Here is a 16860-nt window from a genome sequence, read left to right as displayed (position 1 = left end):
TTTCTGTCGTCTAAACTCAATCGTGAACTTAACCTCACGTAGTTATACTACATGAAAGACACGGGAACCTCTATCAAGGATGACATCGACCCGGTAAATCACTCGTGATTGTGACAACATGATGAAGCTACATAATGCATAAATTCATTTATGCAAGGCTAAAGCAACCGATGTCCATGTGGGCCGGCTCCCCACGTAAACTAGATATCAAGTGGTCATTATGACACTTCTAAAATGGTAGAATTGGATATTAATGCAACCAGTGAGGGTGATATATCCAGATTCCAAGTGTCGCTCACACTTGGAATCAGAATGTTCAGTTCTTGTTGATATCAGCATAAACCAATAAGTTATTTGAAGAATTAATATAACCAAATGAGTTCAGTTTGATTACTCGACCACAACCCCGGGATTTAATTGGGGTTTATGTATATCTCAAAGAGGATTGATCTAATTATAAGGGTACATAAAATTAATCAGATCTATCCGGGTTGACCTGTAGACACACGTGTTTACAGGAGAGCAAGATACTCAACCTAGTATATGCACCGCAGTTTTTAACTTGGCATCACAATCAAGAAAGCTCTCGGAGCCCTATGGCCCCTCCATCTAAGCCACTGAGTTGGAATAAATCCCACGTTTACGACATATATGGCCTTGTATTATATTTGGGTTCCACAAAAGTTTTGAAACACACTAGACCCATAAGGAGTGAAAACTTCCAGTTGACGAGGAAATGTTGATTTCCAGAGGAATGGAATCACTGATAAACCGATGGGCAAAATAAACTTACCCTCACCTGGTCTTGGAAGGAAAAGTCCATTCTGATGGGTTCTTGGTCTGCTTCGGGAACGAGAAATCTGTGGAAAACTCACTAGACGGGCATCTATAATTATTGACTGGGCTGACTTTATATATATATGAAGTCTTTTGTGCTGGTTATGCATTATTACCCTTACTCTACTCTGCAGGCCCCTTATGGGCACATACATGTATGTTGGCGATGGGCTTCGCTTCAGTAGTAAAACCGCTGTCTTAGACAAGCCTCACATTGCGAATCATGACCATTCGTGGTGGTTTAACACTCGGAAGTAGAATAGCTATATGGTTTTGTGGGCCGTGGAGCTAAATTCTAAGAACACGATTGTCAGCTCTAGCTCTGCGAGCTCTCCGAACAAGTATTCGATAAATCAATGGTCAAACGACAAACTGTTTTGCCTTAGCACTAGCAAACCTTTGTGCATGTCTAGCTGCAAGTCTTCCGGGATGTAGCACATCGTTTAATTTTTATTGGCAAGGGATAATGTGGAGGTAGCCCGGGCATAATTTTTGCCGGCACATGTATGTAGTCGCACAGACCATAATAGGACAAGATCGACTCGTGAGGCGTATAGATCGGTTCGGTCATGTGATATCACTCGATGGTGAGATGAGTTGCGATTCACCCTTCCCAGCTCGGCTGTTGTCAGGCTAACTCTCCCAAATACATGTATTTGGTAGATACATGTATCAATCATGCAGCTAGCGCTGCAAGGAAAATTGTTTTACACATACATGTATGAACACCCACTAACCAGGCCTAGGAGATATTGAATGCAGTTTTGACAACTTGAACTAGTTCAAGGTCGAATAGTACATAGGGGGTGTATGTGCTAACATGAAATATAATGCGTGCGCGTAGTAATATACTTATGGGACCTATCGAGAGATCAGTTGGCTGCAGCGCAAGGCTTAAGCTATCAAAAGAGGTACCGGAAGTCGCGTCGATGACATCAAGTAGACATGTGCGTGGCATACTATCGGCGCGCTCGATGATTTGAACACTCTACTATAATCAGGAAATTTTGCTCTAATTATGAATATGTAGAATCGTCTCTGGAAGCCCTGAAAGGGGGCGAAAATTGGTTTCTCGCCTTGCCTATTCTTGCACAACGTCTAAGTTGAGTCTAATTATTGAGCCTCAAGGTCCCGTAATATCATGGCTACGTTGAACGTAAGTAAATTCGTCAAAAACTACATTTACCCACAAGTATATGTTATACTCTAGTAATTATGCCCTTAGTCAGTAGCTAGGGACACCTCAATGTGACTGTCAAATTTAAACGTCAGGCTGCACGCGTAAAGTACGCAGCGGCGGAGGTTGTAACGTTGATTTTATGATCAGCTATACCCATATTTCCTCTAAAGAGGTGTACATGTATGAACATATAGGGATACTAAACAGGTATTAGACACCGACTTCGCAGGGTAAGCAAGGTTGGCTAAACTGGGATTCGGAAGACTCCACTCTAGCTTGACATATATATATTTTATCCACTCTGTGTATCCAATCGGTAGGAGGGAGCCTCACAACCTTAAACCTTTTTGTGTTGGTGTGTGTGTGTTATTTTTGTCCCACGTGTGCACATGTCGTTCTAACGGTCTTCCGCGACTGCAAGACAGAGCCCTATAGTATGAAATCGCATCTTCAAGTACTCTAGGCGTACAAGTGCTTATTATCATACCGTTCTGTGTAATTTACATGAATCTGGTAATAAACGGCCAAGATACCAAAGCCTCCACCGACCATGTACTACCTATCGGCCCCAACCCCTAGTCGCCGAAGGAAAAACCCGCACTTGCCGTAAAACCGTGACCCCATAATCTGACTGATCTGCAATATTTTCTCCAAACAGAAACGGTTTCCAAAGAGATTGCTGTGGTTCCTAGAAGTAAGGGCAGTGTTCTATTCTTCTGTATTAACTAACGTGGGACTGTGGCTAAGAAGCTCAAAGGCTGATCCGATATCTTGGGTGCATCATGCATGACTCGCGGAGCCCCATGCATGGAAATGAACCGATACAGTATGTGTGAAGAAGTGGGGATCATAGCAGCACCTCCGAAGCCTTAAGTGACACCCCCTGAGTAAGCCTACATGATGTATGCAGTATGTTGGGGGATTCATAGCTCTGTCCTTCCCCACGAGTTTACGTTTAAGCTCCAGAGATCCCACCGCATTGCTTTGATTTCGAACATCAAGCCTCAAAGCTTCGTCACTCTCGTTTGAATTTCCTCGATTATAATCTTAAGCACCTAACTTGTTTGAACGCCACAATCAACGTGTAACTCTACTATCTAGCTAGGTAAGTCCACCAATTGCGACCTCAAAGGATACGTGTATTATGACTTACTTGTGCGTGTGCGCATGACATAGACAGGGAAACCTTAGAAATTGATATATCAGCTCTTCACAGCGCTGACTGTCCCGCCGTCCCGAGAGGTTTTCTGCATACTGCCATCAAACTATCGCATTAGCAGCTCCTACTACAAATGACGGACCAAAATTTGATTGATCCAAGGCTTCGTGCTGAGAATAGTACTTTTATTTTTCAAAATTCATACTATGGTCCCGGACCTTCAGAACAGCAGATACTTTCTGTGCGACAAGAAGGGGAATTTTTGCACAAAGATGAGAATTTTCTCGATTGCAATTCCCAATATGAGGCGATGGCATCACCCGAGTTCGAGACCTCAGAACCAAGTAGTCCAGGAATGCAAGTCGTCGCCTTTAAATTTAATTATCATACTCCAGCGCATATCTGGCTAACCTCGCATAGATCAATATCAAATCCAGACGATCAAGTACAACACCCGTGCCTCAAACCCGGATGCAATAAACTATTTACCCATTTGCACAAACTACAACGACACTACCGGGACGCACACGGAAAACCGCAATATGACTGCCCATATCCAGGATGCTCACGGAAGGGTCAAAAGGGATTTGCTAGGAAAGATAACATGACACAACACCACAGGCTGGTTCACAACAAGCAACTGGATCCCGGAACGATTCCTAGGAGGAAGAGAGGAAGCTCGAATGTGAGATTGACATTGGATCCCGTATACTAGAGAGATATGCTAATATAGGCAGTAGTAGAAACAACGGTGGTGAAAATGTAGGAATGGCTTTGGGAAATTGAGCACTGGAGTGTATATACGATAGTGCATGCCTCGATCGATCTGTGGTTATAGAATTTGACTAGAGATATGAGGTCCCACGAGCTCTATCCGGATTGCTCTACTGGTTATCATCAAAGTGATCTTTACCTATGCATGATCATGTTTTAGTACACACACTTTCGGAGGGTAATCCAGCGACGAAGAGCCCCATATATGTCTTCGGGTCTCAATTGATTAAGCCTTGGGTAGATAGGCTTATGATTAATGACTTAAATTTCATGTAAAGTAGTGGTGAGAAGAGTTTTAGCATTTAATATCCGTCTAATGAACAAACATAGATATCCATTACAACATCACGCCTGAACACGCGATCCAAATTATTATCAAAGTATTAGGGAGTACATACCATGGTATTCTTTCTATGGATATAGCTTTAATTAGGCATTCACAGTTGTGAAACGTGGTACTCGATTATCTAGTAGCATAGTTATATGTCCTTGAATTTACCGACAACATTAATGTATATTCTTGTGATTTTTTACTCCCTGGAAGTAGTAATGCACACTAGCTGATCATTACTCCATGTACGTGTAAGCAGTTTCTTTTTCACCCTTTGTGTAAGCGAGACAGATGTGCGAAATCATTTTAGTTTGAGTTCTGTGCCCCTGTCTCACTTTTTGGTGTGTGTAATCACTGGATATCACTCGGTCAGGCGACCCACGTGTTTTCCACCGGGGTAAGATTTCTAGGTGGGGGCAGATCCTTTCAGGATGGCTCGCCTCAAGGCTCCAGCATTTAATCTCAGGTAGGATCTTGTTTCAAGTAAGTTACACGTTGTAATAATGGTGTTGCTTTTGTGGTCCGTAGCGATCGCGTGCTGTATGTATCCAGTCTGCTATTATATTAGATCATATTTAAATCTCTTAGAACCTCGTTTAGGTAAAGTGCATCCCATATAGGTCTTACTTGCACTTTGCTTTAAGGCTATATGTAAGAAGCTGCATAAGAGATCCGTGAATACATGTATGTAGACCGGCTTAGACTCCAGGGAGAGCTAAAGGCCATAATGGCGAGTGCAAATCGGGGGTTGACAATAGAAACTTACTGTTACAGGCATGTTTAGACGAAATTAGGCCCCCCTTTAGAACTACATGTATCTCTTCGGGGTTGAAGGTATGATATCTGACTAATTTGCGCCGCTGTTTATGTGGTTATCCAGAGTATATGAGGTTTTCAGCTGTAACTTCTCGGGCTCGAAAAAACAGAGTGAATGTCGTATATATGGGGCCTCAATTTCATATACCCTAGATCTCCCATAGCTTTGAGACATCAGTAGAATGATCCAAGGCTTCATGTGACAAAATAGTATGAAAAACGCATTGCCGAACTAGACGTTTTGTGTGCATAGCCAGATCCAAATCCCCTCCGGCGAACAAAAGCCTTTGGTGCTGAAATAAGTCCTTCTATCAAAAAATTGAGCAGTCCAGAAACAGGGCTAGAGGATGATAGCTTTGAAATAGGTACTTAGCCTCGAGACAGAGTGAATGGCTTCTTGGAGTCGTTATTCATGACCGCGATTGACGCTGCATTGATGAATCATTGACTTGTAATCATAGAATGAATTCTGATGTCTAAGGGCCGTTAATATTAATGCAGTTAATCCGGGAAAGCGTAGGTGCTAGAGTATGCTACCCGAACACAAAAATACATGTAGTTCGCCCGATGAGGTATTGACACCTGAGATGGACCACGGAGTTACCTATGACGCATTGTCTTCCGAGTGATCATGGCTGCTCAATTTAAATTTCACACTGAGAACTGGGGGGTTTGGGAAACTCTTCAGATGAAAGAGTAAATATACTGGTTCAGTGCTGGTTTTTAAACGTTTCTTGAAGAACTCCCAAATATGACTGTTTGTAGATTAATAATTGCCGCAGGGCTTCTCTTAGTTAGTCTCTTCTCGATGAATGCATAACCCAAACTTCTCTAGGCTCAGGAATGCGTTACTGTACGCGCTCTAGGTTCTAACCCGATCAGAAAACAATTGAACTTTGGGCCTTTCCAAAGTCATTTATATTTGGAAAGTGCCAAAGGGTATACCTATATGATTTCTTTCGAGAGTGCATACATGTATGTACCTGCCGGTTGGAAAAGGCCATGACAAACCGCATTGGCGTAGAAGATAGGGTTAGGGTTGTGGTATCTGAAAATTGTGAAGGGCAGTGGTAGTGCAAGTGACCTGCACGTGAATTGTGCCGCGGGTAATCTGATCAAAATCCTGAGACTAGGTTCGTATGATCCGGAGGTTTGCCATGTGGATGAGAAGGCTTATTGATGGTGAAGGTGGGAGGTTTCGATAAAGATCGAGGGGTAGAGTTGGTCCCTGCGCTAGATCCTTGTTCCTGGATAGCTGGGCCAGATGATGGATGAGGCTCTGCTCTTATCCCAACTCAGTTACTTATCGCACACGTCAGCAGTAAGTAAAAAGAAAGAATCTGAAAATAAAGTCGTTTAGGAGGTCTGTAAATAAAGTCGAAGAGCGGAATTCGATGTCTTTATATAATGTTGGTGTTATTGGTATTTGTCTTATTTCCCTATATCCTGCCTGAAAAATGATGTAAGAGTTTTTTTTTTTTTTGCACAACTTCAGGCTCACAGCGCAACGTCCAAACAGAGCTGCTGCTAACCCCTCCTTAGCCACCCCTCCGCGGGTTGTCACCATCTATCCTCTGCGTACAAGTTAACAACTATCCTTTTACTCTACTTCACCCAGCCCAGCTTAATAGTATACACCTATCCTAGGTCAAGCTTGATCTAGCTGACGCACTTTTTTTCTGACCATTTTATCAACATACAACCTCACAAAACTAAGATATCTACGATAAAACTCCCCGATACATTGTAATTATGATCCTTCCAAGCAGCTTCACTTCTCTGCTGTTTACTAACTCTTTGCCCATCGGCTATACAGAAGGAACAAACGAATACACCTCCAATCTAACGACATGGATAAACTTCCTCCTACTCCCCCGAAGTCACAGCTTCCATCCTCTTCTCCTCTAAATTCATCACCATCTTCACTACCTCCGCGTCCTCCTCCGACCCAGATTCGTTCCGTAATCTCAATCTTACCGGCCCTTCCGATGGCACATCATCAGAAGCAAGTGAGGAAATTCGTTGCCCAAGGGATTGGACGTGGGAGCGGGCTCCAAGGACATTCCAGCCTCCCGCCTAAGCCCGGAATTCCTGGAAAACCTCTTCCCAGGGACACCGGGCCTATTGTGCTTACTGGGGGTAAAGAAACTACAGGCTCTGGGAATTTTTCATACTCCCACGTGGCAAAGAGGACATACTCATCCACTACAATGACAAAGGCTGAGTCTCCCCCCGCCGCACGCCGCGAACCGGTGATGACCGAACTCGCACCTGCTTCAAAATCCAAAGTGGCGACCTCTCCTGTCCATCGCCATCAGCCTCCTGTTGCTCCTATCACTCCTCCCGCTGAAGCAATGACTCGACCCTTTGTCGATCAGATTCCTTCCTTGATAAACTATAGTACGGATTCGAAAGAAACTGGAATTCAGTCGGGAGACCAGATTCCTTCATCCCAGCAAGCCAAAATGGAGTTGCAATCACAAGACAGCAATGAGTTGGAAACTCTGAAGACTCGTGCTGATCATGCTTATTCTAACACAATGAGACCGGAGATGGTTTCCCAACCTAATTTCCTATCATTCCCTCACCCAGCTTTCTATGAGAACATTCAAGAGAATGGTTTCCACCTTAATAGAAATTTAAACACTACAAACGGCAATGAAACACCAATTCAGAATGGCCCACTCTCTGATGGATACCCACCCTACGCTCTCCCACATCCACTCCCGCCGCACCATCCCCATCCCCACCACATGCCTTTTCACCACCAGGGCTTCATTCCACGTGGCCCTCAAGATCTCTACCAATTTCACAGCAGCATGACCCCTCCAAACACAGGTACAATGTTTGCACCACCACCTCCTTTCCGACCACATGGTACATTCGACAGTTCAAGTCAAACTTCCGAGAAGGGCGGTAGCACAAATCCCCAAACTCCGTTTACCCCAACCCATCCATTTCCAGTACACATGGACATGCAGCACCAGCACCACATGTCTGTTTTCTCCCCTCCACCTCATGAACATTTAGTCCACTTCAATAATTCCTCAAATGAGCATCATCCTCAAGAAGACCGGGCTTTCGAAAATGCCTTAATTGCATCACAGGAAAACAAAACAAGGCAAACTAGCATAATTGAGAGTAACCCGCTTCTTCGCAACATTTCATTCTTTCCACCCGACAACGATCAGCAGTACAACGGGATGCCAACTGGAAACATGATTATGCCTGCTGAAATATCTAATCCTGGTTTTAATATGGGTCGTCATGGCATAATGCACTCAGATGGGAACCAAAACAGGCAGCCGAACAGTTTCGACCCTTCAATGGGACGCCCTCATAAATCTAATTTCGAGGTGCCTGATAAGGGGACTGCCGCAGCTCATAGATTGCAGTCATATTCGTTGGAGTACTATTTATGTGACAGGTTGTCTGATGTGAAACTATCGGTGAATCAAACTGGAGGAGAGTATGATTGGAACGCCGAAGAATTTAACGCACACTCTTTTATCTTGGGAAGGTCAACAAAATTGGCCCGTCTGATTGAAGATCAGGTCAATAATAAAGATGAACAGGCCTTGAAAGATTCAAGGGACTCTGGCATGTGGGCTGATCAAACGGAAATGGGGCGGAAGGCGAAAATCACATCGAGCCGAAAGATTACTCTTTCATTGAAAACAAGCGACAAATACATCAACCGCGATAGCTTCTTGCTTTCATTACGGTGGTTATATGGGGCTGCAGATTGGGAACTTGATGCGTATTTGGATCCTAGTCATTCGAAACATAGAACGCTAGAATGGACCAGAGAAAGCACCGAGAAGGCGGATAATTTCAGAAAAGGTTCTACTCCTGAAAGCGTCAATCCCTCTGAGGGAAGTATTCACCAAGAGACCAATAACTCAACCAAATCGATATCTCTTGGAAACATCATGCAAAGCAGCAAAAGCGAAGAGGTACAAATGTTGGACAGAAGTATTGCATTGCTGGCTACTGGCACCTTACTAGGAATCGATGAAATCGTAGAGAGAGGGGTATGGGGAATCAGGAGATGGGGAATGCGTTTAGAAGGAGGCGCTCTTGAAAGGCTTCTAGATTTTGCGCTCCATGCGAATGAAGAAGCTGAAGCCAAGGCACTCGCCAACGGTATCAACGAACCAAGTACAGGATATGGCGTTTTTGCAAAGAATATGCTCGATGAAGCTGTCGCGTTTCTAGTTAAAAATTTGCCGCAGCCATTCAAGTTTGATCCTAGGGCACCCGCAAGCAAATATCTCTTACGCTTTTCTGAAGCGCCTAACCGCTCTTCAACCGGGGTCAATACCCCGATCTCTCCTTTAAATAGAGGATTTAGTGGGCCAGCCGAAATTCGACAAGCTTATTCCACCATTTTGCTGAGCGTGCCATTTGGCTTGCTGAGAATTATACTGGAGCACGATGGTTTTGGTGTTAGGGTCAATGATTGGAAGGGGTTCGAAAAATATGACATTGCAAAGGCGGTCGTGCACGAAAGAGAGAGGCGACGCAAGTACAGTTTCAAGGTTGAAAGAGACCGGAGGCTTAGTATTTGTAGCGACCTTGGGACTGCCGACGGTCATACATCCGATTTATCTATGTCACCAGCACTTCTAAGTGATAAGAGCCCTGATCACGAGGATTTGCACTGGGAGGAAAGCGTCCTACGTACGTTTGGTCATGGTGGGAACGGGCTTGAAATAACCCGCCGAAAGAAAGGTGTGGGTGCGGCAGCTGGGGGGAGAGTATTGTGGAAAGTTGGCGACTCCACTGCAAAGGTTTGAGGCGGTTGGAGACCCGTTTGGATTTTAAAAAGCTTACTCTCACATGATCTTGAAGATTCTTCATGAATGCGAAAATTTCTCTCTTATGCTTTTTTCAAAGCTGTCTCTCGAAGGTATTTCTTTCTTTCATTTCCTACCAATTTTAATTCATGTATGTATGTCTTAGTGAAGACTCGATGCTGGGAGAGTTGATTGGTAGATACATGTATCTCCTTATCTCATGCTTTTGGTCTTATATTGTTGTATATCCCCGCTTGTGTTTAGCTAAAATGTTTCTTCTTCTGCATTATGCTTCAGTTTCTGGATCTTTTTCTTTTATTTCTCTTTAATCCTTGATGTTAAAATGATGGCGTATTATTTGGGTGGCAGGTTGCTGGATATCAAAAGTACTGTTTCTGGACATGGCGAGGGTTTATTTCACTTTTTCCACCTTTGTTTGCTTGCACTTTTAAAGTTTGTATAATGATGCTGGTGAGCGTTTCTCTCTCGATGTTCTTGATTTTCTTCAGATTCTTTCGAGTTCATCTTTATTTATTTATTGTAACAAGGCTGGTCAGTTTTGCAGGTTACAAGTTGTAACGGCCATAGCATGTGCATAATTCTCTATAAGATGCTTTCATGACTGAACGAATACAAAGAAGCTTGGACATGGGCGCTAATATGGTTTACAGGGTACGTTGCCATTCAATTGACCTTGTGTATGCACGATGATCGAGTGACAGTTAGTGATTACGGGTGCCGAAACTGTCACAGGGTGCCCTGAGCGTGTCTGAGCTGACAAGAAATTCACTTACCATATGATGACGATGTTTTCTGGGATATACAGTATCTTATAATCTCCGATTTGTTACTATAAATCGGCCAATTCACTGTCTAACTTGCTACGAATAGTGGATCATTAAGCCCCTGCGAAGAGAGTATAGATAAATCCCGTGGAGTTTAGACAACCATTATAAACACTCTTAATATAACTACATATAGTATCTACTTGGTACGTGTGCCTTTACACAGGCTCTTAAGTAAAGATAACTCTTCGTTAGAGTAATAAACCAGTAGCACCAGTACGTAGTACTGAGCCCCGTAGTATTCATTGAGATTTAATTAGCCACGAAATTGCCTGTCTTCAAAAAGAAAATTGCCTCTTAATGATCATGAGTTACCCCTACCTAGTTTGAACTGATTGCGGATTGACCGGGTAGCCAATAGCATGGCATTGATATCCACAATTACATGTTCTTATCTTACTCATAATGCCAATGATTACTTTCTCGATTGTATACATTGAGAACGAATAGTAATGCTGAAACATGAGATTGAAAAGGAAAAAAAGAAAAAAGTCATGTGATTGAAGACTGATGTGGGCGATCAGTCGGTTAAATGCGCCATTTCTATTTGATGGGTTTACCAAACGGCGATCGATAGTGCATGCCGCCTTATAACTGAAACCTCATTAGAATTTTAACCCTTCACAGGAATATTTAACTACTGTTTGTTTTAATTTCTCATGCTGTCTAACGTTGTACAAATATCAACGGCGATTGAGCAAAAAAGATCTTGTGCTAGCTTCCCTAACTAAGTTGGCCTGATAGCATGAAGGAACAACTCCTTAATCTATGACCAAACTTATCGTGAGGATAATATATCCGCAATTCTAAGAAGTGCAGCCATTAACGTCGAAACTACTCTGTTGATTCATCTCGTGCTGATATCTGATGCCTTGCCACGTAGGGATAACCCCCATTGCAAGGCACGAAATATTTCTTTTCCAATATTCCAAATACTTGACGGCGACGATGCTATTGTGGGCTTAGTTTAAAACAGCTATGCACGTCTATCTAAAACATGGTTTTATTGGAGCGCGGCTCACAGGCCTGAGTTATATCCGTCTGGATCCGGGGAGTTTAAGGCCGGCTTTATCTGCCATCTAAGTTCGAGAAGACACGCTATGATCTCTGCAGTCACCTATGCATACCTGCAGGCCTATTATATATAACTAGGAAAGATATTATATTTGGGCCTACGACGAGAATTTGGAAGGCCGCATAGCTCAAAACATGTGGAAAGAGAATATTGGACAAATCTTTTGTGGATCCTATAGCTAAGATCCAATTAGCTAGTCATTCTTTTATTTTATCATCTTCAGTGATTCTAGCTGGCGTTTCATGTGTAGCACTCAGTCGTAATTATCCTCCTAATAGGTTTATCAGATTTCGAATCAAGCTATTAAGGCGTGATCTAGGATCTTGGTAGCTAGGAGATAAAATTTCCGGGAGAAGAAACGTGGCTAACCCTTTTTTTGCTTTTGTTTGTAAAAAAATGTCAAACGGTCAGCGTTGGCTTGGAAGATATTTCCACGAACAGGATTTCACCCGCGGATGCATGGTGTATATACTTATTTGCAATATACCCTTCAATTCTACCCAATCGTAAAAGCTTTGGGGAGGAAAGAACAAATCAGTTAATGTCTTCAATACTTGTTCTGGGCCGGGGCGGGAAGAGTCCCAGTCTATGGCCTATACTCATGTAATATCACTCGTTCGAGTCTTGGTGTATTTACATGTACCCTATGATAACCCTAAGTATCTAGGAAGATCATGTATCACCAAATGTATGTAGATGCTAGTAATCATCATAGTCTTGTAGATATATCTTACTGAGTGATCTTGTATTGTCGTGTATCACAAAATATATGGATCTCTGTGTTCGAATAATCTCATTGGATCGAGCACGAGCACGTGCATGTACTTCAGGCTCAATTGATCAATATCTTTGGGGAACTGCTTCAGCACATGTTTGACCACTCTTGCAATAAACCCCCAGGAACTCACGACAACGTTTGTTCAAGCTTTCTGGACATGAAGTGTACCCATGGCATGCAGGCCTAGGGTAAAGCGGGGGTTGTTGCGGCTATCAACCACATAAATATATTTGTAGAGACACGAGCTGGGGTCAACTGCCGCGTGAAGCGACTCAGCATCCTACTTGCGTGTGATATCTTTGCAGGAAGATTTGCAGGAAGGGCTAGGTACATCTATTTTGGTGACGCTCTTTCGGGATTCCTGGAGACCCCACAGATCCGCTCTTATCCACCATTTGTAGGCGTCCTCCGAGAAAATCTCCCGGCGCTGAAGAATGGGTATCACAAATTCAAGTTCCGACATCCTGGTTCTCACGCAATTTACTAGGTTAAATACAAAGTAGCTATAGTCTCCGCATCATCATATTTGGTTGAGTACTTACTTATGTCTCGGAAGCACAGTTGATTTGAGGACAGTGGTTTGAACTACTTGCAAATCTACTCGTAATTTCATAGCGTTTGTGAACATAGCTGGGTCTGCATATACCAAAATCTGGAGCCTCATGCAGGATTTGGCCGGTATGCAACCCAGTTGTGTTCACAAACGCTATGAATTTACGAGTACGAGTGTACATACATGCATGTACATATTTAGGATAGGAATGGAAGTACATGTACTTGCTGTACCTACAAGTATCCTATGTTCGTACTCTACATGTAGATACAGACACCTGCTTGTCTGGGTACGTACATATAGCACTACCAGACTACCTGTATATGTAGGTTTGGTATGGCTTACGTGTACCAGAAGACAGAGCTGAAAACCGGGTCAAAATGAAGACACATACATTTATTGTGGACAAGTGGCTGGAGAACACGCTGCTCATTGTATAGAGTAGAGATCTAGGTTCCACCTTGTATCCAATACATCATCGTTATCATCTTGTGCATATTCTGAGTTGGCTTGTTCCGGCCATCAGAACGCACAATGGCCTACAATACCCAGCCAGTGGTAACTGTACACTCGAAGGCGTCTTTCAAACCACTACGATTGCATGCAGCCTGTCTGCAACTTTACAAGGCTGTCCAGAAAATGGCTTCTCATAGAAGTGGCGTCCTTGAGCGTCCCTCAAGTTGACTTTTTTCTACTATCGCCCCGTCAAGCTAGACATGGGGACTAGTAAGTGTCTTTATCCGCCCGGCCATCTAGTAGCATTGAGCGGTCCGGGAACTTGGTTTAAGCGAGAAACGTTCCGCTGCGTCTGTGTCAGTCTCACATTCCTTTTACCTGGGGAGCCCTGGGGCACGGCATTACCTTATGTTGAATATTCCAGAGTACCTACATGTACATATAAAACATGCACCATCAACCTGTCCACAACTTTCCCCACATACGTAACAGGGTGTGAATAGAATATCTTACCAGCAGTGCGCACTCGGTTATGCTGCAGGAACTCGCGCCAGTCAAATAACGTGAGCTGCAATTCCCACTCAAAAAGCACTCTTGCATGTCTCCTTACATCTTACAGAGGACGCCTTGTTTTTAATCTATACAATTGGCCATTCAACTGCATAAACCAGTTTGATTTTTCAATTGGCTTTCCGTCCCCTAAACGAACGTATGGGTCGCAATTAGATTAAAGATATGTGCAACAAAAACAACGTTCATTGAGTTATGTACATGGACCCTGAACCCGTACAGTGGGTTTGCGTAAACTCACGAATAGTGTATGAATAGCTGACTTACTACGAAAACCAAAAGAAACATTTATCTCAAATGCCGTAGGTACATTTATTCTCCGCAAGTGAATGTTCGTATACCTACTTGGTCGATCCGGCCAGTCGGCCCCCCAGCCCGGGCTGTTGAATATCGACCAGAAATAGTCAGCTGCATTAGTTCGCCTCTCAATAACGTTCCTGTCAGACCCCACCAACCTCTCTATTACTCCACAGAAGAGGTCCGTTGCTGCTCACATTGCATATCACCACCGGAGTTTCTATCCCTGTTGCTAAGACATGCAGCTAGCCTGCCCGCTCGGATGAAGGTGGGTGGGACTTTCATAATTATGTTCAATAGCCCCAACCTTTTAAAACTAGGAAGCAAGGCCCTGCGTACCCTCTCTTCACATAACTCCAATACACAAATCTCTTCATCAACATCTCCGGTAGACATTCGTTTGCTTGGTGCTCTGTCCGAAATCATCCAAACTTTTTGGGTACATATGCTTTCTCTGAAGGCTTCTGTTAATCTATGACCGGTAGTAGCAATATCTTCTTTACTTCTTGACAAGAGCGGCCGCAATCGGTTTCCCCTCACTGCTTATTTAATTCCTAATTAATCTATATCTCAGAAGTCATTCCTGCATATGTGAGAGAGAGTAGGAGCTGATGGTTGCAGTATATATAGGCTGGGGAAGGCGGTCGAAGAAACGACCCCAACGAAAAAGTCCTTCTAGAGGTGGAGATCCTGTTGCGGATACTACAGCTGCAGAAAGCGGCCCTGCTTCACAGTCCGCGACAGAGTCGTTCAGTGCTCAAACAACAACCACTACCACCGATACGTCTAATAGCTACATATTATCATCACACGCAGATGTTGATTCATGCCAACGAAATAATGACATAAGATATCAACCAAGAAACGTTGGCGTCCAAAGTCCCGATAATACAAATCCAGCACACGGCTCAGTATCAGAACAATCACGATCGCTCCCGGAACACCCCCGTACAGTGGGTTTCTCTTAATCGGATATTAAAAGGAAGCTGGACTGATAGATAGCTAGTTAGTGAATGGGGTATATTATGCGCATGATCCGAACTCTCTTCCAGAACCTTTAGGTGTAAGTGAAATACCCATTTATTGAACTTAGAGGTTGCCACGCTAACTGTAAACAGCAAGGTTACATGGCATGGGCAATGTTGGAGCGCGAAGCAGCAAGCCAATCATCACCACGACATCCAGGAGAATCGAGGTGGAACAACAGAACCTTACGGTTTTGGCACTTATCGACAGATTTCAATAGATTTCGGAGTAAAAACGATGAAGATGATTTGAGTCAAAGCTGTATGTTGCTTATCACAGGCATGCAAGGTATATTGGAGAAACTACTGATGTTTAATTTCTAATAATCAAGGTACTCGAGACGGAGAACAAAGGCACAACGCGGGGGATGGCACCGGTTCTAATCGTCGTCGTCCGTCTTCAACACCAGCTTTGAATAGAGATTTGACACTTCAGCGGCCATACACTGCGCCTCCTCACCAATTGTGAATATTAATATATTTACGTACTGTCTTAGATATATATCACACGTGTAGTTAGCGTACGGCCTACTTTTGTATTTACCCTTTTTGTATTCTTATGTTTTCCTCCTAGCTCCAGAAAGCATCCATACGTTTTGTGTTTGGTTCGGGAGTAGAGTGAACGATAGTAATCGGAATAATCGACTCTTCTGCCCATCTGTACACATCACCCTAACTTAAACGTACAGCAGCAATGATGCAGTTTTATGCCGTTGAATTTTGGAAATTATCCGAGAAAGACAGCTATCCAAACCCTCCTTTTGCCTACCCGTGAAAACTATTAGCCGGATTATTTCAAATTTGTTTATCCGCCTTCTTGTTTGCGGCTTAGTCGGCAACGGGAAAACTCCGGTGTCTTCGGCGTCCGGATCATAGATATCCTTGTGAATACCATTGATCAATATAATAAGTTTGTTTAGGATCTATACCTAGTTACATTAGGAAAAGTACCTAAGAAAGTATTTGGCGTTAGCCTAACCAACGTGATTACTCAACTCTACGAGTTTCTATTTGTCGGTAGAAATTCTAAACTTCGCGGCTAGTTGTCTAAAACTAAGAGATTACGTTCTGTACTTGCTTACCAGCAAAAGAACCAGAAAATGCAGTTGTTCAGGGCAAGGATAATTTGTATGGAGTGGCGCCGTTCTCTCATACAAATAATCCCTGTTTCCGTCACTTGCATTTTCTGGTTCTTTTGCTGGTAAGCTGGTAAGCAAGTATTATATCCTGCGAATGGATGTGAGATGATTCACTACAATGATACTAGATATGGATTATAACTACATAATAATATAGGTTTTCATGTGAAGATTTGCAGAAAGTGCCCCTGGCGCTAGTTACGGGAATGTGCGGCAGTAGATTCAA

At 43.3% G+C, this 16860-nt stretch overlaps 3 protein-coding genes across 3 annotated transcripts; all 3 read left to right on the top strand.

Moving 5' to 3' along the window:
- Positions 1 to 3309: 3309 nt before the first annotated feature.
- H6S33_000249 (uncharacterized protein) lies at positions 3310 to 3533 on the top strand (the record flags this gene model as incomplete). Its single annotated transcript, XM_044831605.1, has 1 exon — positions 3310 to 3533. A coding segment is annotated over one exon (224 nt), but the record flags the coding sequence as incomplete, so codon positions are not given.
- Positions 3534 to 7085: 3552 nt separating this feature from the next.
- H6S33_000248 (uncharacterized protein) lies at positions 7086 to 9896 on the top strand (the record flags this gene model as incomplete). Its single annotated transcript, XM_044831604.1, has 1 exon — positions 7086 to 9896. The coding sequence occupies one exon, from the start codon at positions 7086 to 7088 to the stop codon at positions 9894 to 9896; it is 2811 nt and encodes a 936-aa protein (XP_044699807.1).
- Positions 9897 to 14944: 5048 nt separating this feature from the next.
- On the top strand, positions 14945 to 15964 carry H6S33_000247 (uncharacterized protein; the record flags this gene model as incomplete). Its single annotated transcript, XM_044831603.1, has 5 exons — positions 14945 to 14951; positions 15092 to 15423; positions 15477 to 15533; positions 15589 to 15757; positions 15828 to 15964. The coding sequence occupies 5 exons, from the start codon at positions 14945 to 14947 to the stop codon at positions 15962 to 15964; spliced, it is 702 nt and encodes a 233-aa protein (XP_044699806.1).
- Positions 15965 to 16860: the final 896 nt, after the last annotated feature.

This window comes from Morchella sextelata, assembly GCF_020137385.1.
Source record: "Morchella sextelata strain SCLS chromosome Unknown scls_1, whole genome shotgun sequence".
Lineage (NCBI taxonomy): Eukaryota > Fungi > Ascomycota > Pezizomycetes > Pezizales > Morchellaceae > Morchella > Morchella sextelata.
The sequence above is the reverse complement of the archived record's forward strand: the minus strand, read 5'-3'. Positions and strand labels throughout refer to the sequence as shown.